At 38.5% G+C, this 24569-nt stretch overlaps 1 protein-coding gene across 1 annotated transcript in view; it reads right to left on the bottom strand.

Moving 5' to 3' along the window:
* The window catches only part of PDE11A (phosphodiesterase 11A), a 207440-nt gene that overhangs the window by 164053 nt on the left and 18818 nt on the right, over positions 1-24569 (bottom strand). The window contains exons 4-5 of the mRNA XM_061397317.1: positions 24199-24266; positions 23153-23245 (exon numbers count right to left, since the gene is read on the bottom strand). Coding sequence (XP_061253301.1) covers positions 23153-23245; positions 24199-24266 — 161 coding nt within the window. The remainder of the gene's footprint in view (positions 1-23152; positions 23246-24198; positions 24267-24569) is intronic.

Raw genomic sequence — 24569 nt, 5'->3', positions numbered from 1 at the left:
TTATTTATTATTATATTATAACTCAAAGTACAAAATAAATATCCTTGAGTCCATACTGAGATGAATAAATAATTGAATAAATAAGTGGGTAGATGAGACAGACATCCTGTATGGAACAATTGAAAATAATGTATGTAGCTACTTCTTCCTCAAGGAGGTCAAGCATATAACTCCCCACTCCTTAGGTGTGACTGTGCGTAGTGACTCCCTGCCCAGATCTCAGTATGGAGAGGTGGAGGGGGAGAGAAAGTGCACAGTGGAGAGACCTGACAAGCACCACCCCAGCCAAGCGATGAAGGTCCACATTAACATTTTGAAAGTATGTTAACTTGACATGATGTGATGAAAAGCACTTTAACTCTTACAATAACAATATAGGGACATTTTCACAAAATACCTGATCAGCATTTATCAAAACTATCAAAGTCATCGAAAAAAGAAAAAGTGTTACCCAAGAGGAGCCTGAAACATGGTAACTAAATGTAATAGGCTTTTCTGAGTGGGATCCTAGAAAAGAAAAAGGATATTAGGTAAAGGCTAAGTGAATATGAAGACAATATGGACTGCAGTTAATAGTCATGTAGCAATACTAGTTCGTTAACTGTAACAAATACACCACATTGATATGAGATGCTGAGAACTGAGGAAACTCAGTGAAGCACATGTAGAAATTCCCTGTACTATCTTTCCAGTTTTTCAGTCAATCTAAAACTGTCCTAAAAACAGAGTTTATTTTTTAAAAATGTTACCTGGCTGATTTTCCATGTAGGGTCTCCCACTTTGCACAAAATGCCTAAATGAATATCCAGAAACCATGACTAAAACTGACAACCCACTGCTAGATTCCGGGAAGGATTTCCCCCATTTATAAGGCAGAGGCAGCTGCACTGAGGAGAATATCTGGCAGCGTAACCATGTTCACTCCTGAAATAAAGCATTCCCTGCCTGAAAGAAGCTGGATGCCCCCTCCCTGCCAGGGCTCTCGCTCAGAGACCCAGGATCTGCACTAACCAGAAAATTAATCAGGTGACCTACTGAATGGCAGCTAGTTTTGAAGTATTAGCCTTCATCTTGGGGGACGGAATCACTGCAAATAAAACACTAGGATGAGAGGATGTTATAAGTAACAATTATTATTGATCTTTTATGAGCACTGTGCTAAAGATTTCACTTGCATTATAGCCTTTCTTCTTCATTACGATCCAACAAGGTTGGGAAGTGAGAAAAACAAAGCACAGAGAAGTTAAGTAACTTGCCGAGAGATACACAGAAAGTGTTTAGAATGAAAATCCTAACAGTCTAACTTTAAAGCCCACACTTTTAACCAGTCTATTGTACTTCATAAAAATCCTCCTAGCAGCATATACTGAGGATTGATTGAGATTCTTACTGTACTTTAATTGTGATCTTTACTTGTACTTTATTGATTCACACAACAGATATTTTTTGGCTGTCTACCATGGGCCAGGTCTGTCACTGGACACACAAAAGTGAACCAGACACACAGACAAAGAAAGATGCCTTTCAGGGTTCCCTGGTGGTCCAGTGGTTAAGAATCTGCCTTGCAGTGCAGTTTGATCCCTGGTTCAGGGTGATCCCATATGCTGCAGAACAACCAAGCCTGTGCAGCACAACTGCTGAGCTTACACGCTGCAGCTACTGAAGCCCACGCGCCTAGAGCCCATGCTCTGCAACGAGAGGCCACTACAGTGAGACCCCCGAGCGCTGCAACGCAGAGTAGCACTGCTTCCCCCTTTGCCGCAACTAGACTAAGCCTGCGTATATCCACAAAGACCCACCAGAGCCAGAAAAAAATAAAATAAGGAAATCTTTTTTTTTAAGACAGTTTTTCAGAAAATGAATAGGCAAGGTACATAATTGGAGAACATATTCACAATACATATATCTGATCAAACACGGATATCCAGGACATATAAAGAACTCCTACTGCTCAATAATAGAAAGACAAATAGTCCAATTAAATGTGGCAAAAAATTTGGAGTGTTCACAAGAGAGGATAAACAAATTGTAAATAAGTACATGAAGAAGTATATCACATTAGTCATCACAGAAATGAAAATTAAAACCACAATAAAATACTATTACAGACCTACTAGAAAGGCTAAAATTAAAAACAATGATGGCACGAAATATTGGTGAGACTGTGAAACAACAGAAACTTTAATAGTTACTTAGTAGGAAACTACAATGGTACAATTACTCTGAAAAAGAACCTTGTAATTTCTTGTAAAACTAAATGTACACTGGGAGTCCAGTGGTTAGGACTCCTTACTTCCACTTCTGGGAGCTTGGGGTCAATCTCTGTCAGGGAATTAAGATCCCACAAGCTGTATGGCACAGCCAAATAAATAAATTAATTAAATAATTTTTTTAAAAAAGATACTCTTTACGGAGGTGTTGAGAATAAAGAAAACAAACAAAAAAACTAAATATACACTGACCTTTTGACCAGTAATTCTAATACTATGTATTAGCTCAAGAGAAATAAAAGGATATGTCACAAAAAATATGTATACAAAAATGTTCACAGCAATAATTCATATAGCCCCAATCTGGAAGCACTGATGTATCGATCAACAGGAGAATGGATAAAAAAATCTTGTGGTATAATCCCACAAGGGAATACTATTTAGCAATTAAAAGTAAAAACTTATATACCCAACATGAGTAAATCTCAAATGCATTATGCTGGTTGAGAGAAGCCTTATACAAAAGAGTACATATTGTATAGTTTCATTTATATGAAATTCTAAACAGATAAAACTAATCCCTGGTGGAAAAATTAGAACAGTAATTGTCTCTGGTGGGGGGTGTGTCTCTTGGAAGATGCATAGAGGAACTTTTTGGGGTGATGACATATAAAGATATATTTTCAACTGAGAAATAACCAAATTGTCATTTTAAGCTAACAAGTTTGGGGTGGTTTGATAGGAAAGATTAGATTACCAAACAAAATCTATGTTCAAATTAATATTAGAAATACAGTTACATTAATATGAATCAATATAAGTAGTGTTGCATTTTGTAAATACAACAATTTACTATTTATAATGTAATTAAAATCCTTCAATACATGAACAAAAACAAGCAAACTGCAGGTAAGCACATGCTCAATTCATTTTCCTACATTGTGGGGAGTTAGAAGATACTGTTTTAGTTTTGTCTTTATTAATTAGAGATATATTGATTAAAGAATGCTTTTGTCAAAGGAGCATGATAACTTTCACTTCACTGAAGTAAACAAATAAAGCAAAATATAATACATATAGTAAAACTCAGAAAAAGAAAAACATAGTAAAAATTCAGAAAGATAAGATGATAGACATAAAAACAAACCCCTTGTTTTTTAAAAAAAGATTCTTAGAATGGAGTAAAAAATTAAATTCAGATGTATGCAGTTCACAAGAAATATGCCTGAAACAAAATTACCTAGAAGTAATCAAAGAATAAGTAAAGAAGCATCAATGTAAACATATATCCTTTATAGAAGACTTCTCTAAAACCCCAGTTTATGTCCCATGCTAGAGTTTCTTATGACATCTTGTATTTTTTCCACATAGAATTTAGCACAACTGATTAGATTCTGACTTGTATGACTTTTTTTGTTGTTTATTTCACATTCTAAGCTCTGTAAGGAAAGGCCTCAGGTCTGCTTTGCTCGTTGCTTTATCTCCAGTGACCAGAAAAGTACTTGGAACATAGGAAATAGTCATTGAAGAGATGTATTCTTAAAAATACAATAAACAAAAAAAATAGGAGCACAGATGACAACATTAATTCAAACTAAGTTGCTTTCAAAGTGAAAAGCGATAGAATAAAAAGAGTAATTTCAAATCTGCAAAAGAAACAATTCTCAGTTATGAATCTATTTTTGCAAGAAATATGAAATCAAAATTATAGAATGCAAGAAATATTAACAATTCAAGCAGAAGATTGATGATACACACTATAAAAATATTCAACTCCCTTCCTGACAAAATATGATGAAATTACAAAAAAAAAGTTAATATCTAACAGATTAGTATCAATCATGGAAAGTAAAAAGAATTGGCCAGACGTTTTCACTTCCTAATAGGATAAAGAATATCTTAAAATATTGCTACCCCCTTTATAGCAATAAGAACAAAAGGTAAAATAAAATTCACACTTCATTTTAAAGCTGTCCAAGAGTGAGTGGTGGACATAGAGAAATCCAAATGAACTACATTCCAGTCAAGAGATGTCTTTTATAAATGAATGGAAAGGAGTGGCTGCTTCCATAGCTGGGACCAAAGCTTCCAGCAGGAGGATGAGCCTATGCTCAGTAGAGTGACTGCTGAAAGGAAGAGAGCTAGCCAAGTTTTTAATAACAGTGTGGGCTGGCATAACATACAAGCATCTGGAAGAGCCACAGATGTAAATTCTCAGCTTGAAATTTCTCCTTCATGGGAAATTTCTTGTGAAAGTGATGGTGAGTGCAGACCTGGAAAATAGAAGTCTTATATTCTTATTAGGTTTCAGGCCAGTTGAACCCAGAAGTGAACTGAAATGAACTTACACTGCAACTCAAACTCCTTCAACTCAGATCCTAAATGTGGCCACCCACTCAGTGTAGCCTGAGCAGTTGGGGTTGGGTTGAAGGGCAAAAGGCGACCTCCACAGTCTCTTTGGAAATCAGAAATAAACTGAAACTAATAAAAACTTCCCCTATTTTCAGCTGAGCACTACAGATAACTGAATTTGAATGATCAGCTCCTCATGCTAGCTGTCAGATCTCTAAGCAATCTTTATGTCAGATCGCTTTGACATAAGGAGATCACATACCCTCTTATATCTTATCTGGAAAAACAGAACACAATAAAAAATATTATTTAGCTCAAACAGTATCTACCAAAAACTTCATCTACTTTTGTTCTTCTATACAAGATGTTTGGTATGCAATAAATATTTACAAAGACAGGCAAAGAAACAGAGAAATATGATTCCTAACTGAGAAAAGAAGCAATCAATAGAGGCAGACTCATGGATGCCCTTCTGTTAGAAAAAAAGATGAGAAATATAAAATAACTTGTGAAGAACTGTACGTTAAAAGTTTAAGGGAAAAGTTAGACATAATAATGGTTAGGCTATTTCAAGCAGAGAAATTAAAGTGTATAAAAGAACCAAGTCAAAATGTCTAGAATTGAAACATACAATATTAATACAACATAGTACCACAAAATATCAGAAATGGATGGACTTTAGAAGACTAGAAAGAAAAAAGAATCAGCAAACTCTGAGAAAATTGAATGAAAAACTCTGAAACTGAATCACAGAGGGGAAAAAAAAAAGAAAAAATTACGTGTCAGAGATCTGTAGGCCAATATTACATGATTCACCATGCATGTAACTGGGCCCAGAAGGAGAGAGAATAAAGAAATAAAGAAAAGTAATATAAAAGTAAATAACAAAAAAGAAAGAAAGAAAGAAAAATAAATATTTGAAGAGGTATTAGCCAAATATTTCTAAAATTTATGAAAGCTATTAACCTTTTGAGCCAAGAAACTCAGTGAACCCCAAGCAAAAGAAATACAAAGAAAAACACACCTAGATACACCACAATCAAATGACTGTAACGCAAAAATTAAAAAGAAAATGTTAACAGAAATGAGAAATAAAGACACATCACATTTACAAAAATAAGGGCAGAGTTTTCATTAGTAACAGTAGAATCTGTTAGACAGTGACATCTTAAAAAGGCTGAAAGAAAAAAACAAAAAGAAAGAAAAATTGTCAACCCAAATGAAAAGGTAGTAAATTCTAGCCATGGGTTACCACTGATTTGATTTCTTCTAAAGACTTTTTATATCTCTATAATGATAAATTATTTAAACTTAACTTAAAAACATTTTAAAAGACAAGAAATAATTATATCCTATATGGGTCATACTTAGTATAGAAGAATCATAAGAAACAATTTGACTAATCTTTATCTTTATTATCAAATATCTAAGTGGTAAGCACCATGTTTTTATTAGTCTTTGCAATATATTTCTATTTGAAGATCAACAAACATAGCAGAGATTTCACGTGACAATAGCCTTTTAAATAAAGCCTAATAAAGAGATTAAAAGAAAGGAACAATCACATCTATTGGGGACACAATAGGAAACATTAAAAGAAAAGGTGAAATTTGAGGTCTGTTAAAATGTTTCTTTAAGCAGATGCAGAAAAGACCCAGAGTGGGAATTTCAAGATATTTTTGAGAAACACATAATAATAGAGATTTTTTTCCTAGATGGAGGAAATGAAAACTAAGGTAAAAAAATATTGTCATCAATAGTGGAGGATCTTGAAAGCCCTAATTTGTATGCAATGGGAAGTCACTAATTTTTTTTTTTTTTAAGAGCAGATACAACAGTATTAAGATTTAGGAAGACAAATCCAAATATTGTGAGTATTATGCACAGGGAAAATAAGAAACTAGAGCCAGGATTATCAGTTTGAGTAAGCAGCATCAATACAGGAAAGATGAAATAAAGACCTGCACTACAGAGATAGCAGCGAAAAAGGAGATGGTGCAGGAACCAAATGACAGCCTGGCAAATGGCTAGATGTGGAAAGTCAGGGAGAAGTTAGTGATAAACCACTGTGAATGAGACCATCATATCACTATTCTATTTTTTCCAATGGATGGATTGTATTTATTTATTTATTTTGTACTTTTATTTACTTATTTACTTTTGGCTGTGCTGGGTCTTCATTGCTGCTCTGGCTTTTCTCTAGTTGTGGCAAGCAGGCACTACTCTCTAGCTGCCCTGTGTGGGTTTCTCCCTGCGGTGGCTTGTTGCAGGTGCACGGGCTCTAAGGCGCACACGCTTCAGTAGTTGTGGCTCCTGGGCTCTAGAGCACAGCTCAACAGCTCCGTGGCATGTGGTATCTTCCCTGATCAGGGACCGAACTTGTGTCTCTTGCATTGGCAGGTGGATTCTTTGCCACTGAGCCACCAGGAAAGCACTACTTATTTATTTTTAATGTATATTTATGTGACTGCACTCTGCAGCATGCAGATCTTAGTTCCCTGACCAGGGATCACCCTCACCCCCTGAATTGAAAGCAAGGAATCTTAAATACTGGACTGCCAGGGAAGTGCCTCAATATTCTGTTCTTATATATATATGTATATAAAGAATATATTAAAATATATGTATATTATTATTTAATGCCTCAATACTCTATTAATTTTATATATATATAAAGAATATATTAAAATATATGTATATTCATTTTTTAATGGGGATTGTAACTGTTAAATATGTTAAGTTGGAAATTTTGGAGGTACAAACAAGAGCTAAGAGTTAGCAGGATATAAAAGTCTGAAGCTTCAAGGAGAGAGAAAGAGTGAACTAGGACTACATATTGGGAGTCATCTCAGTTAAAGCCAAGTAAGTAGCTGAAATTGCTCAGGGAAAAAGTATATAGAGAGAAAATAGGAGCAAATAGGTCACATGATTCAACCTCGAAGAATATTCAGAAGAGGGCTGAAGAGATCTAAGAATGAAAGAATCACTTAAGTAGAGTCATAGAAGCAAGGGAGGATATAGTAGAAAACATAGAAAGCAGAAAAATTGCTAGTTATGATTGACCTGCCTCCAAACAAGAAGATTTAAAACAATACTTTATGACCCTAATTATCTATAGCAGATATTATTGAGACAAAAGAAACAAAACATATAATTCCTCATCGCTAGCTCAAGGAATGGCCCACAGATCCAGCTTCACAGAATTTGTAGACTTTATCTGCAAAATTATAAACTGGCAATCACACTTTTCATAGACATTTCACTAGACTGTGTCCTAAATTTGCAAAAAAACAGGTGCTTACAGAAGCTGTTAGCAAGTCACAAAATGCTTCAGATACCATTAGGTATAAGATTAGGTATGAAATTATGTTCATTCATAAACAAAGAAATAAATGATAACATTAAGCAAATATTTATATCTACTATATGTCAAGTATTAATACTATTCTAGGCATTGGAATAGAAACTGTTTCTCCTTTTACTAAAGAAAATTTTAAAACTATAAAATGCTAATAAATTACACAATGAGCCTTGTAATACTAAAATCGTTGCCCTGTTTTTTGTTTTTAAGGTTCATATATCTTTGCTCTGGATCCTATGACCATGAAATAAACTAGTCATTTACAGGTCAATTACCATAGTAGATTTGTTATTTTCTTTTCTGTGATTGGGGGAAAAGAGTCAGCAGCATGAACAGGTAAGAGAAGTTAAGAATTGAGAGTGGGAACTGAACACAGGTGTTCACTGATAGCCTTCCAGATGATACCTCCAAAGAGAGGTGAGGACGGAAACCATTAGAAGGAGTCAAAGAATAAATGGGTATTCAGAGCAGGGAGGAGACAGTACCCTTTAACCTCACTTCAATTCACCTACTGTCTTCAATATAATTTTTCAACAAATATTTATAAAGGAAGTACTAATATCCTATGGTTGCCTTTTGTGAAAGAAAGTATTGGAGAAATTATCACACAAATATCAATAGATCACTCTATACCAATGCTTCTCACTTTGTACCATATATCAGAATCACATGGAGAACTTTTTGTAGATTCATATGCTTAGTCTCCATAATAATATGCCTAGCCACTGTTAACAGAGAAGGCAATGGCACCCCACTCCAGTACTCTTGCCTGGAAAATCCCATGGATGGAGGGCCTGGTGGGCTGTAGTCCATGGGGTCGCTAAGAGTTGGACATGACTGAGCGGCTTCACTTTCACTATGCTTAGTCTCCACTTGCAGAGATTTCTGATTCAGTCAGTTTAGAAAAGGGTCCAAGCACCAATATTTTTAAAAAGCACCCCTGTTTATTATAATGCGTGGGCTATGGTAGAATATCCCAAAAGTTCAATCAGTGTGTCATTGTGAGACCTTTCTTTGGGCAACAGAAAGCAGCAAATGAAAATTTGAAGCTCACACTATCTGTTTAGCTCATCTTTACTGTGCTATCAAAGAAGTTCAAGAAATTTAGCATGATTATTTTCTTAAGGATTTTTTAAAAGTCATAATTTGGGTTCCCAGGTGGCACTGGTGGTAAAGAATTCATCTGCTAGAAGGAAAGAAATCATAAAGATCAGAGGAGAAATAAATGAAAAAGAAATGAAGGAAGTACTAGCAAAGATTAATGAAACTAAAAGGTGGTTCTTTGAGAAGATAAACAAAATTGACAAACCACTAGCCAGACTCATCATGAAAAAAAGGGAGAAAAATTAAATCAACAAAATTAGAAATGAAAAAGGAGAGGTTACAACAGACAACACAGAAATACAAAGGATCATAAGAGAATATTATGAGCAACTATATGCTAATAAAATGGACAACCTAGAGGAAATGGACAGATTCTTAGAAAAGTTCAACCTCACAAGACTGAAACAGGAAAAAATAGAAATTATGAACAAGCCAATTATAAAAACTGAAATCAAACTATAATAATAATAATAAAAAATCTCCCAAAAAACAAAAGCCCAGGGCCAAAGGGCTTCACATAGGAATTCTATCAAACATTTAGAGAAGAGCTAATGCCTATTTTTCTGAAACTCTTCCAAAAAATTGCAGAGGAAGGAACACTTCCAAACTCATCCTATGAGGCCACAGTCACCCTGATACCAAAAGCAGGCAAAGACAACACACAAAAAGAAAACTACAGGCTGATATCACTGATGAACATAGATGCAAAAATCCTCAACAAAATTCTAGCAAACAGAATTCAGCAATACATTAAAAACTCATACACCATGATCAAGTCTGGTTTACTCCAGGGATGCAAGGATTCTTCAATATATGTAAATCAATCGATGCGATATACCATATTAACAAATTGAAAGGTTAAAAACTACATGTTTATCTGAATAGATGCAGAAAAAGCCTTCAACAAAATTCAGCACCCACTTATGGTAAAAACACTTCAAAAAATGAGCATAGAAGGAACCTACCTCAACATAGTGAAGGCCATATATGATAAGCCCACAGCAAACATTATTCTCAATGGTGAAAAACTAAAAGCATTCCCTCTAAGATCAGGAACAAGACAAAGGGTGTCCACTCTCACCACTATTATTTGACATAGTTTTGGAAGTCCTAGCTACAGCAGTTAGAGAAGAAAAAGTAATAAAAGGAATCTAGATCAGAAAAGAAGAAGTAAAACTCTCACTGTTCACAGATGACATGATATATACATAGAAAACCCAAAAAAAGCTATTAGAAAATTACTAGAGCTAATCACTGAATTCAGCAAAGTCACGGGATACAAGGTTGATACACAGAAATCACTTGCATTCCTATACACTAACAATGAAAAATCAGAAAGAGAAATTAAGGAATCAATCCCATTCATCACTGCAACAACAAAAAAATAATAAAATATCTAGGAATAAACCTACCTAAGGAGACAAAAGAACTGTATACAGAAAATTGTAAGACACTGAGGAAAGAAATCAAAGATGACATAAACAGATGGAGAGATATTCCATGTTCCTGGGTAGGAAATGACTATACTACCAAATGGAATCTACAGATTCAATGCAATCCTTATCAAATTACCAATGGCATTTTCCACAAAACTAGAACAAAAAATCACAGTTCATATGGAAACACAAAAGACCTGAAGCCAAGGCAGTCTTGAGAAAGAAGAATGGAGCTGGAGAAATCGACCTTTCTGGCTCAGACTATACTACAAAGCTATAGTCATCAAGACTGTATGGTACTGGCACAAAAACAGAAATATAGACCTATTGAACAAGATAGACAGCCCAGAGATAAACCCACACATCTATGGGTACCTTATTTTTGACAAAGGAGGCAAGAATATACAATGGGGCAAAGATAGCCTCTTCAATAAGTGGTGCTGGGAAAACTGGACAGCTACATGCAAAAGAATGAAATTAGAACACTTTCTAATGCCATACACAAAGATAAACTCAAAATGGATTAAAGACCAAAATCTAAGACCAGAAACTGTAAAACTCTTAGAGGAAAACATAGGCAGAACACTCAACTACATAAATCAAAGCAAGATCTTCTATGACCCACCGCCTAGAATAATGGAACTAAAAACAAAAATAAGCAAGTGGGACCTAATTAAACTTAAAAGCTTTTGCATAGCAAAAGAAAAGGAAACCACATAGCAAAGGAAACCACAAGAAGATGAAAAGACAAGCAGAATGGGAGAAAATAATAGCAAAGGAAACAACTGACAAAGAATTAATTTCCAAAATATACAAGCAGCTCATACAACTCAATACCAAAAAAAAAAAAAAAACCCAAAAAACAAATAACCCAATCAAAAAGTGGAAAAAAGACCTAAACAAACATTTCTCCAAAAAAGACATACAGACAACTAACAAACACATGAAAAGATGCTCAACATTGCTCACTATTAGAGAAATACAAATTAAAACTACAGTGCGATACCACCTCACACCAGTCAGAATGGCCATCATCAAAAAGTCTACAATGAATGCTGGGAGAGGGTGTGGAGAAAAGGAACTCTCTTGCATTGCTGGTGGTAATGTAAATGGATACAGCTACTGTGGAAGATGGTACAGAGATTCCCTAAAAAACGAGGAATAAAACCACCATATGACCCAGCAAAAAACTCCTAGGTGTATACCCTGAGGAAACCAAAATTGAAAAAGACACATGCACCCCAGTGTTCACTGCAGCACTAATTACAATAGCCAGGACTTGGAAGCAACCTAGACGTCCATTGACAGATGAATGGATAAAGAAGCTGCGGTACATATTTACAATGGAATATTACTCAGCCATAAAAAGGAACCCATCTGAGTCAGTTCTAACGAGGTAGATGAACCTAGAACCTACTATACAGAGTGAAGTAAGTCAGAAAGAGAAATATAAATATCATATACTGACCCATATATATGGAATCTAGAAAGATGGTACTGATGAATTTATTTGCAGGGCACCAGTGGAGAAACAGACATAGAGAACAGACCTATGGACACGGGGGGAGGGGAGGAGGGAGAGGGAGAGATGCATGGAGAGAGTGACATGGAAACTTACGATACCATACGTAGAATAGATAGCCAACAGGAACTTGCTGTATGACTCAGGGAACTCAAACAGGGGCTCTGTGACAATCTCTGGGATGGGGAGGGAGATGGGAGGCAGGGTGAGGAGGGGGGTTTGGGAGAGAGAGGACATGGGAATGCCTATGGCTGATTCTTGCTGATGTTTGACAGAAAACCACAAAATTTTGTAAAGCAATTATCCTTCAATTAATAAAGTGGGGGGAAAAAAAAAAGATTTGCCTGTCATTGCAGGAGACACAGGAGACAAAATTTCGATCCTTGGGGCTGGAAGATCCCCTGGAGAAGGGCATGGCAAACCACTCCAGTATTCTTGCCTGGAGAATTCCATGGACAGAGGAGAGTGGCAGGCTACAGTCTATGGGGTCACAAAGAGTCGCACATGGCTGAGCATACATGCACGATCATAAACTTATATTAATGAACCAACTCAATAAGACCCTGGAATTTTCAGAGAGAACAGCTTCCAAATCTTTTTTTTTTTTTAAGGTAACTTATAATGTGAAAGTGCTGCACTCAATATGCCAGCAAATTTGGAAAACTCAGCAGTGGCCACAGGACTGGAAAAGGTCAGTTTTCATTCCAATCCCAAAGAAAGGCAATGCCAGAGAATGTTCAAGCTACTACACAATTGCACTCATCTTACAGGCTAGCAAAGTAATGCTCAAAATTCTACAAGCGAGGCTTCAACAGTACATGGACCATGAACTTTCAGGTGTTCAAGCTGGATTTAGGAAAGGCAGAGGAACCAGAGATCAAATTGCCAACATCAGTTGGATCATCAAAAAAGCAAGAGAGTTCCAGAAAAACATCTATTTCTGCTTTACTGACTATGCTGAAGCCTTTGACTGTGTGTGTCACAACAAACTGTGGAAAATTCTGAAAGAGATGGGAATACCAGACCACCTTACCTGCCTCCTGTGAAACCTGTATGCAGGTCAGGAAGCAACAGTTAGAACCAGACATGGAACAGTGGACTGGTTCAAAATTGGGAAAGGAGTACATCAAGGCAGTATACTGTCACTCTGCTTATTTAACTTATGTGCAGCATACATCATGAGAAATGCCAGGCTGAATGAAGCACAAGCTGGAATCAAGATTGCCGGGAGAAATACCAACAACCTCAGATATGCAGACGACACCACCCTTACGGCAGAAAGCAAAGAGGAACTAAAGAGCCTCTTGATGAAGGTGAAAGAGGAGAGTGAAAAAGCTGGCTTAAAACTAAACATTCAAAAATTAAGATCATGGCATCTGGTCCCATCACTTCATGGCGAATAGATGGGGAAACGGTGAGAGACTTGATTTTGGGGGGCTCAAAAACCACTGCAGATGGTGACTCCAGCCATGAAATTAAAAGACACTTGCTTCTTGGAGGAAAAGCTATGACAAACCTAGACAGCATATTAAAAAGCAGAGACATTACTTTGCTGACAAAGGTCCAAATAGTCAAATCTATGGTTTTTCCAGTAGTCATGTATGGATGTGAGAGTTGGACCATAAAGAAGGCTGAGCACTGAAGAATTGATGCTTTTGAACTGTGGTGTTGGAGAAGACTCTTGAGAGTCCCTTCGACTTCAAGGAGGTCAAACCAGTCAATCCTAAAGGAACTCAACACCGAATATTCATTGGAAGGACTGATGCTGAAACTAAAGCTCCAATACTTTGGCCACCTGATGCAAAGGCCAACTCATTTGAAAAGACCCTGAAGCCGGGAAAGATTGAAAGCAGGAGGAGAATGGGATGACAGAGGATGAGATGGTTGGATGGCATCACCAATTCAATGGCCATGAGTTTGACAAGCTCTGGGAGATGGTGAAGGACAGGGAAGCCTGGTGTGCTGCAGTCCATGGGGTCGCAAAAGTCAGACATGACTGAGCCACTGAACAATAAATGGTGTAGTAGTGGCCACAACAGGGAATTAATTAGTACCAAACCATTTGAAGAGAGTAATTTGTGTTTCCTTTACTTTCCAAGTGGGAATAATTCTATTTCTGCTGGTGCATTGCATTTGGCGTTGTAACTGCAAACTTGTATCCACTGTACCTAGAAATAAACAAGGGTCTTTCCAGGGTTGATACTTACCATTTGGGCAGTCATTGGATTGTGGTCTGACAGTAACTTGATCTAGAAAAAACTATTTTGGTAGACAAAATAGGATGTTAAATGAAACTCTTTCTGCCTGAGTTTATAGTTGAGACTAATAGGTAGTACGTTCTAAAGGGAGTGCCAGGCCATCGAGGAAAGAAGGTGCCCCAAACTAGCTCTCCTGCCTCCAAGTTGAGGTGCTTGTTTCCCACTCTGCATTGTGTAAAAAGGATAACAGTTTATGAGAGCCCCATATTGAGGAGATGGGCTTCCCTGATGGCTCAGTGGTAAAGAATCCATCTGCCAATGAGATTCGATCCCTGGGTCAGGAAGAGCCCCTGGAGGAAGGCATGGCAACCCACTCCAGTATTCTTGCCTGAAGAATCCCATGGACAGAGGAGCCTGGTGACCTACGGTCCAAAGGGTCTCAAAGAGTCAGACACCACTGAGCAACTGAGTGTGCATATTGAGGATATCTTAGGGTTTCTTGGGAGTTCCTTCCAGAGAATCATTTGGGGGACCTCCTGTGTCTTTCACCTTAGTGTAGTGTGGGAACAGAGACTGGTACCTGATTCACACCTGAAAACTAAAGTAGTTAGTGAGCATAAAGAGAGAGGTGTTTTGAGGAGGACTTGCACGTCAATCTAATGGTTGAAAACATGTGATTTTCCCCACAGATCAAATGGATCTATGAAAGATATCCAGGTTTAAAAGGACTTTGACCTGAAAGCAACCCAAGTGTTAATCAACAGATGAATGAATGAACACATGTAATAGACACATATAATGGAATATTAATCAGCCTTAAAAAGGAAGAACATTTGGACACATTTCAACATAGATGACTCTTGAAAATATTATGCTAAGTAAAATAAGCCAGTTGCACATGGACGATTAAGATTTTGCTATATGAGGCACCCTGAGCACAGAAATACATAGATGAAAAGGAGAATGGTGGTTGTCATGGCTCCATGCAAGGAAAAATGAGGAGTTAATGTTTAATGGGCACAGACTTTCACTTTGGGAAGATGAAAAAGTTCTGGCGATGGATGATGGTGATGGTTGCATAACAATGTGAATGTACTTAATGCCACTGAACTGTATAATTAAAAATAGTAAATTTTATGCTGTGTCTATTTTACCACAGTTAAAAATAAAAAAACAAAAATAGGCCTTGACCAAGAGGAATTCCTGGAAGAGTGAGATGATCCCCATGAAGAAGGGTGTGGATGGGCCCCTGGAAGCCAGGGGCCGAGGGGGGATTATAACCAGTCATCAGGAGAGGCACACCCATATCAGGGACTGCCAGCAGGAGGTTGCTAGTCCTAAGAGTCCTCTGAAGAATTCATAAAAGCAACTCATGATAAAAAGAGAATGTTGGTGTTTGATACAGAGGGTCCTGAAACCAAATTAGGGCAGCATCTGTCAAGTACGGCTTTGCCCTCTCATCCGACCTCCCTGCATCTGTCTTGGGGGAGGAAGTGAACTGAGGAAGAGTAACGAGACTCACTATGACCCTCTCCGTGTCCGACTCAATGGACGCAATGGACGTGAGTTTGAGTAAACTCCGGGAGATGGTGAGGGATAGGGAAACCTATCGTGCTACAGTCCGTGGGGTCGCAAAGAGTCAGACACAACTTAGTGACTGAACAACAAATGACCCTCTCCTGGCCACAGGCTTCTTATCCTAAACACGGGGAAAAGCTCAGGGGCTGTATAACTCCTGAGTATGTCCGAAGAGCCGTAGAATCTACCAGAGTTCACCCTGGAGTAGGGAAGACTGATTTAGCAGAGTAAGTTTAAAGAAAGAGGGGTGAGAAAGAATCAAATGGCATTCTGCTGGCATCTTAGGAGTCTAACATTTTCAATCCCCCAGTTAGAGAGAAATCTCCTCTTGGAGTTTAGGAGATTTCTCATGGAGAAATTCATGGCTGCACACCTTCATTTATTCAATATACTTGTATTGAGTACCATTATATTTATATAAAACATCAAATGGAATAAAAGGTAGCTAAGACATGATCATATGCTTTGATGGACACATGTTCTAACAGAGGAAAACATAGACTCGCCACTAACTGCAATATAGGGCAAAGAGAGGAACATATAACCATGAGATCAGAAGCTTTATACAGAGAAGATTACATGTAAATCAAGCTTTGAATGATGGGACAGTTTTGAGGGGAGATGGCATAACCGGAACAGAATAAAGTGGAGAGGATGTTAGAACAAAAATCAGAGGGCAGAGAAGCAGGTGTTTGATTTGTAGACTATGATGTAGCTGAGTTTTGTAATTAGCACAGAATACTCTGAGAAGAGAAATGAGGGCCAGAGGCAGGAAGACTGTTTGGTTTGTGATTTCCAGGGACCTCAAAGGCCAGAAGTTTGTACTTTGATAGGTAATGGGGGAATAATTTAAGGTTTGTGAGTGGGAGAATGATGCAATCTAAAATATGGTTTAGGAAGAACAAATAGAAGGCTATTACATTTGCTCAGTCAGGAGGCAATGAAGCCTTTAAGTAGGAAGACTGCTGTAGCAATTGGAAAGGAGGAAATGGATGAAAGAGGCTTTTGTGAGGGCTCCTGATTGCATATGCCCTTTTCACACTTCCTATTTGACCTTCATTCCTTTCCTCTTTTGATCATAAAGGTGTATGCTGCTGCTGGCGCTTAGTTGCTGCAGTCGTGTTTGACTCTGTGTGACCCTATGGACAGCAGCCACCCCCCGCTGCCCCAGGCTCCTCTATCTGTGGGATTCTCTAGGCAGCAGTACTGGAGTGGGTTGCCTTGCCCTCTTTCAGGGGATCTTCCCAACCCAGGGCTCAAACCCTGGATCTCCTGCATTGCAGGCAGATTCTTTATCGCTGAGCCACCAGGGAAGCCCTATGTATATAAAGTGTCCCTAATATCCTGATTTTATATTTCTTGGAAAATTTCTCATCAGTGTTAGATAACTCTTCATTTGCAGTCTCTATGAAAGACACTCCAAAGGACAATTCTTGATGTTCAAAATGAAAAAGTAATATCGTATATCTACAGTTGTGTTGTATTTTCTCTGTATTACCTATATTAGAGGTAAAGTTTTCCCACTTTAGGATCCTTACTGTCAGAAAATGTAAACACACGTCAGTACATTTCTTGTGAAATTTCTGCTGCTCATGCAAAATGGAAATCAAGATCATAGAAGTAAAGTTATTAAACATGATGGGAAATTCCTTTTTGTTCTGTTATTCAGCTTTAAGAGCATCTCTGTTTTCTAAAAGCCTCAGTATTAATTTCATATATTTAGGAACAAAAGAACTTAACAATAGAAATACATAACTAAATTATGAACAATTAAGGAAAGCAATCAGAAAAGTAATTAACTTATAATTTACCTGTTTATAAAGTTTATAAACAAAGTTTCTAATTCACCTGTTAAGCAAAATCCAGATAAAGTGTTAGTCACTTCATTTTTAAAGGCCAGAAAAATAGAAAATATTTTGTATGTTTATAGTTCTATTTTTCACCATTTGTGAAGTAAGCTAAAATGAGCTGAAATTGTCAGCATGGCACATCTTTTGGGAGAGGCTTTGCCCTTGGACATGTGCAACTTTTGATGACTTACATGCTGTTTTAGTCATGGGGAATTCTGTCAAGGAATCAGGAAATGACTGACCTGTTTTCAGCTCACACTTCAAGCTGGAAATGATCTTTGTAATAAAAGAGGCAAAAATTACAGCTCTTGCCCAGCCCCTCAGGCAGCAGTTCTACAGCAAATCTTGGGCTGAGCAGACTCAGAACTCGGCACCGATTAGGGAGAGTGAGTGGATAATAGAATAGCTAACTGTAACTAAACGTTCTCTCTGAACACCTCCCTGTGTTATTTAACTGAGAGCAAGTGAGAGGGCATGCAAGCCAGGGGCACAGGCCCAATGCAGTGCTATCCTTGTATCATCTCCCCTAGGACCTGGGCTCACCCACTCTCCTTATCCTATCATGGCCAAGCAAATGTTCCCCACTCAAATCAGGACCGTTCTTCTGGTATTCCTCACATTTGCTTATTTTCTCCAGCTTTTATCCTACTCGATTTAACTGTCAAAGCAACTTTCTTAGCATATCCATTTAACATATGAAAAAAACTAAGACTGAGAGGGTTAGTAGCTTGTCCAAGATCAACAGCTACTAAATCAGGATTCAATCCTAACCAGACTAATGCCAAAGGCTTTAAATCTTCTCCCTGCACTGCCTTTCACTGGGATAAAGCCCGAAGCTGCCTTCTACAGGGGAAAATGGATGGCAGTGGGGGCCCTGTCTTAAAAGTGTACCTCTAAGAGAAGGCACGGAGAAGGCAATGGCACCCCACTCTAGTAATTTGGCCTAGAAAATCCCATGGACAGAGGAGCCTGGTAGGCTGCAGTCCATGGGGTCGCTAGAGTCGGACACGACTGAGTGACTTCACTTTCACTTTTCACTTTCATGCAATGGAGAAGGAAATGGTACCCTACTCCAGTACTCTTTCCTGGAAAATCCCATGGATGGAGGAGCCTGGAAGGCTGCAGTCCATGGGGTCGCTGAGGGTCAGACACGACTGAGTGACTTCACTTTCACTTTTCACTTTCATGCATTGGAGAAGGAAATGGCACCCCACTGCAGTGTTCTTGCCTGGAGAATCCCAGGGATGGGGGAGCCTGGTAGGCTGCCGTCTATGGGGTCGCACAGAGTCAGACACGACTGAAGTGACTCACCAGCAGCAGCAGCAGCAGCAGCAGCAGTGAGCTCTGAACATTTCTGGGAGCACCTGTGAGGATTAGCCTTTCCAGAGAACTTATTTGGAGAAGGTTTACTTCCTGAGGATGTACCGAAACGGTATTTTTATTTAAAGTGCCTGGGGAAAGACTTTTTGAAAGGAAGAAGAGAACGTTGTTCCTTCTCTCCAGTCTTAAGGGCAGTGGGAAGGCGTGTGTTCACAGTCCTCTCCAGGCCAGGAGCTCCGGCGCCTCCCGCTGGGGAGGGACAGGTTAGGGGGTGGGAGGTGCGGTAGGGGTGGGGATACTGTCACTGGGGGCTGTGGCCTAGATTACTTCCTTCCACTCTCATTACCAACTGAAAAAAAAAAGACACTGTAGTAAGATTAGGGGAAGGAGAAAGCCACACTTAGACATAGATCTTGAGACAAGAATAAAAACTGGAGAGAATAAGCAAATATGAGACAGCATAAGAGGAACCTGTCCTGATCCAAGTGGGGAAGCTTTGCTTGGCCACGATGGGGTAAGGGGAGTGGAGGAGCCCAGGTCCTGTCCTGGGGGAGACGATACAAGGAGAGCACTGCTGTTCTGTCCCCAGCAGGGTTCTGTCCTCCTGGCTTACACGGCCTCTCGCTTGCTCTCATGTTCTCCCTCTCTCTTTCACTCTTCCCTGTTAATGTTATTATTGTTTTTGTTGTGCTAAGTTTTCTTGCAAAGTACCTTACATCCCTCATTGAACTACGCTGACTTAAGTACATAGATATAGATACATAATTCTATTAAATATTTATGTAAATATTACACTATTCATCTTCATGTATAATATTTATAAATACATAATTTTAAACTACAGATCCATTCAGAAGCTAAGGTATATTATAGCATGTGTAGATCTCATTCCACAGTTTGCGTTTAGTTGCTCTCAAACTATCATATTGTCTTCATAAAGTTCTGAGATAAGAAATCCTTCCAGATATTCTTGCATATGGATTCCTGGGCTAGGGAGGGCGGTGGATACCCCTCGATTATTACAGAGTTTAGTGACTGGTGGGGTAGGGGTTGAGTGGAGGTAAAGGGACAAAACCAAGATGGCAACAGCAGAATTCTGACTGGGAATGTTATTTCTGACATTGGCACAAATAAAGCACAAGGAGCATACAAGTCCATACAAATAAATCAGCCTCTAAAAGGTGAGATTGTTACAAGGCTCAGAGTTGGGCTGAAAATTTGGGAGTGTCAGGAGTAATTTTTGTGTCTAAGGACAAGAGGTATCTGAGTCACGCAAACAAGAGGGTGCTGACTATGAACTCAAATGATCAATTATTGGGTAAGGAGACTACAATATTAGCACTTTCTAGGTAATGGGAATTCTGGGGTTTCCTAGGTCGGGTAGGTAGATAATTAAGTGGTACCAGTGAAAACAAAGTAAGTCAGATAGATCTTTTTCCTCCAGGACCTTTGTCACCCCAAAATGTGCGGTTTCCTGTCAGTCTGGATGTTCCTGTTTTTCTTTGTCTGCCCATAGATCCCCGTTGTTCACAAGGTGTATGGCTTCCTTCCATTTGGCCCATGCCCCCCTTTCTCTGTTCATATCTAGCAACTTGCCTATTCTAACAATATTACATCACTTTTATGTGGAATCGTTTAAAAATGATACAAATGAACTTATTTACAAAACAGAAATAGACTCACAGATATAGAAAACAAACTTAGGACTACCAAAGGGGAAAGGCTGGGGGGGGGAATAGAAACACAGCACCATATATATCACATAGATAAAGAACAAGGCCCTACTGCATGGCGCAAGGAGCTATATTCAATAAGTTACGATAGCCTATAATGGAAAAGAATCTGAAAAAGATGATCTAAATAACTGAATCATTTTGCTGTATACCAGAAACTAACACAGCATTATAAATCAACTAGATCTCAATTTTTTAAGAAGCAGTGGAACCAGTGAGAATGCTGACTTTCATTGGTAAATGGCCATTCATGCTTCAATCCAGTTATCTGAGCCCTCTTCAGTAGCCACTGGGAGGTTGGCAAGGAGTGAGAGCATGAGAGGTTCTGTGTGTGTGTGAGAGAGAGAGAATTCTATCATAGCAATATGAAGTAGGGTTTAAGTGGGGCTAATTTATAGTGAGTTCTTTTTATCATTTCAGAAATTCTGAAACAATGGATGAAGTAACTCTCTAGAGATCTGAATTCAATGAGAGTGAAGGAGGCATGACTCAACATTTGCTGTTCCAAATTCCTGTCTTTTGCTCTTTCTTCCAATTCATGATAATTTCTCAGTAATAAAAACACAATTATAAGTAATAAAGTGACTGTTGTTATTGCCATAATTTATTGACCACATCCTAAAATCTTCACATGTATCATCTCATTTAATTCTCACCATTGGGGCAGGTGACAGAGCCAGCATTTAAAAACAGGTCTGCACACAGACCTTAATGTTCTACTAGTGATTCTTATTCGCTGGCTGCATGTTTAAAGCTCACCTGTATATTAACTCAACCTGTAGATATTTGTGTTTATTGCTTACTGGAGAGATGTTACATATAAACAAAGCAGGACTATCTCAGAGGGAGAGCAAAAAATCCCTTCCTTCCATTCTTTCCTCCCTCCTTCTTTTTCCCCTTCATCTATTCATCCAAAACCATTCAATAAATACCAAAGTACCCTGCTAGACTCTGGGAATATGGTTGCAAAAAAAAAAAAAAGACACAGATCCTTGTTGCTTCCAGACATCATGGTCTGGTTAGGAAGGGAAAGTATATAGATGGTTATGCTAAGCTTAGTGTTCGACTCTTTGCGACCCCATGGACTGCAGCCTGCCAGGCTCCTCTGTCCATGGGGATTCTCTAGGCAAGAATACTGGAGTGGGTAGCCTATCGCTTCTCCAGGGGATCTTCCTGACCCAGGTATTGACCTGGGGGTCTCCTGCTTTACCAGCTGAGATACTAGGGAAGCCCCACATAGACGGTTGGCTGTTAATTTTAAGTCTTCTAAACCTTAAACCAGAATTCTGCAGGTATCACTCACTCGCCTATTTACCTTCTTCCTCGGTTTTCTCTTCCTAACAATGTCTCACTTGATACACGGAGTATTTTGAAGATTGTACATGTCCTATATCATACTGTACCGTATAATGTTACTGGACATTGACATTTTATCTGCTCTACTTATCTCATGTGGGTGAGTCGCTCAGTCATGTCTGACTCTTGCGACCCCAGGATTGTAGCCCACCAGTCTCCTCTGTCCATGGAATTCTCCAGGAAAGAATTTTGGAGTGGGTGGCCATTTCCTTCTCCAGGGGATCTGCCCAACCTAGAGACTGAATCTGGGTCTCCTACATTGCAAGCATATTCTTTACTATATGAGCCACCAGAGAAGCCAAACTTATTTTATAGATATAAGTAAAATCTTTGCTAATAGAAGTTGGAAAAAAAATAGGTATTGGGTCTAAACAAGCTGGGATTCAGGGGAGACTAGAGCTATACTTTTAGAACTTGGTGGGTCTGAGGCGAGATGGAATACAGGCCCGGGAAACAGGGCCGAGTTCTCAGCGGGATGCTTGTGTCTGTGGTGGGGAAGGGTGGGGGGCTTGCAAGGTGACAAGATCAGTTTCCCCCATCCTCATCACACATTATCACAGTGGAGTTTTTTTACAGTAATAAAAGTTGTGAATTCCCAGATTATCTATATATATTCAAAATACATTCATAATATATTTTAAATCCTGACAAATTAATTTTGGATCATCCCTTTTAACAAACCTAAAATTTTAAATCTGTACTTATAATAACCATACACAGGCGGTGCAATGGTAAAGAGTAGGTAAAAAGTAGGAAATGGCAATGAACTGCAGTATTCTTACCTGGAAAATTCCACGGACAGAGGAGCCTGGCGAGCTACAGTCTATGGGGTCACCGAGAGTCAGACACAACTGAGCACTCATGCATTATACAACATATATGGCTGGGCTGCAGGGGATCTGTGATTATCCCTGAATTATAATCCTTGAAAGTATATGTAAAACTACGTGCACATGTATATTTTTCTAGAGAGGGTCTATAGCTTTCATCAAATTCAAATCCTTGACACTAAAATTTGACCCCATAAATAAATAATTAAAACTTGAAAAGCTAAACTCCATAACAAGGACTTTTTCCCCCTCAAAGATTAGAGCTTTTAGCATAAGTTCTGACATAAATATATTGCACTTACATCAAGAGCCACGGACTGCTTGGCCCATGACTTCTTCACTTGATCGTACATAATTGTATTGTTGATGCCAAGGCCACAAAAGATGACAAAAGCCTAGGAAAGAGAGAGTTCACTAATTAAAAATTGCAATAACTCATTGGCATAATCTAATATAAAAGCAGACAGGCATCAGGAATGGGCCTGAAAATGTAATTTTATTGTACACAGAGGTAGGCCTTAGGGAAATATGTACATTAAAATTCTTAATTACTATTGTCATGTAACAGCTTTATCGCTCACACTGCACAAGAGAAAAATTAATAATTTAATGTTATTGTGAAGAAATAACTTTATACATTTAGAAACATATAGTCCATTTAAATGTGTTCTTACTTTATTTAGGTTGTGAACTGATTTTAGTCATTTTATTCCATTTAACCAAAAGCAATCTCTTTCAAAAGCTAGGGTATAAAAGAGTTTGGTAAAGAAACCAAGTGATTGTATCCATAAGGTAAATGTTAAGGGGACGCAGGATTCAGATTTTGAGCCAGTTAGTAAAGAAGCTCCGACGTACTCTCAGCTAGAGAAAAATAATCATGGGGTTTTCATGTTGGCTACTGGTGCAAAGTCTACTAGGAAGCCTGTTCAAGGCTAACCTCTCCAGCTGAGGGCAGACAGGAGTAAATACATGGAAGGTTGGAGACAGAAGAGAGGGGATGGCAGTGCCCCTGGCAGAGCTGGCTAGAGGCCTCAAGGCTGAACACACACGAACAAGAAAAAGATAAGACGATTTACACTTCAGAGAGAAGAAGGCAATTCAGTCCCATAAAAAACAATCAATTAGGATTAAAAAAAAAAAAACCTGATTCATGAAAAACAGAATCAAATCTTACCTAAACACTGATACATTCTTTAAATCTTCCTTTAAATTTCATCATGCTGTCAAAGTATAATGATTAAAAGTTGTCAATTAATAATTATTTATCCTTCCTAATGTGAGCAAGCTGTAACCAGGAGACTACTACTGACTCAGCTATAACCCGTGGTTCAGACATTTATTTTCTTACCTCGAAAAGTCGTTGATCGGCATCATCAAAAGGTTTCCCATCGAGTCTATTTAACACTTGAGCCACTCCTGTGAGAAGAGGTTGGGAGATGTGGTCATTTTTGAACTGGATATCCTGTTCCTACAGCACAAGTAAAATGACTCTAGCCTCCTTTAAGTGCAGACACTCAGCTTAATCCCAGGTTGCTCTGACACCTGCTGCCTGTGTGAGAGCAGATGTGAGGCGTACAGGGATGCAGCCCATTTTCCAGCTCTGATATCCAGACCAGGTCTCAGGTATTAACCAGATTCCCCAAAAATGGTTTTCAAGATGACTGTGGACAATAATTGATATATCATGGTGCACACGTACATACAGTTACATACATATAT

The sequence above is a fragment of the Bos javanicus genome, chromosome 2 (genome assembly GCF_032452875.1).
Source record: "Bos javanicus breed banteng chromosome 2, ARS-OSU_banteng_1.0, whole genome shotgun sequence".
Classification (NCBI taxonomy): Eukaryota; Metazoa; Chordata; class Mammalia; order Artiodactyla; family Bovidae; genus Bos; species Bos javanicus.
This window is presented reverse-complemented; position numbering and strand designations above follow the sequence as displayed.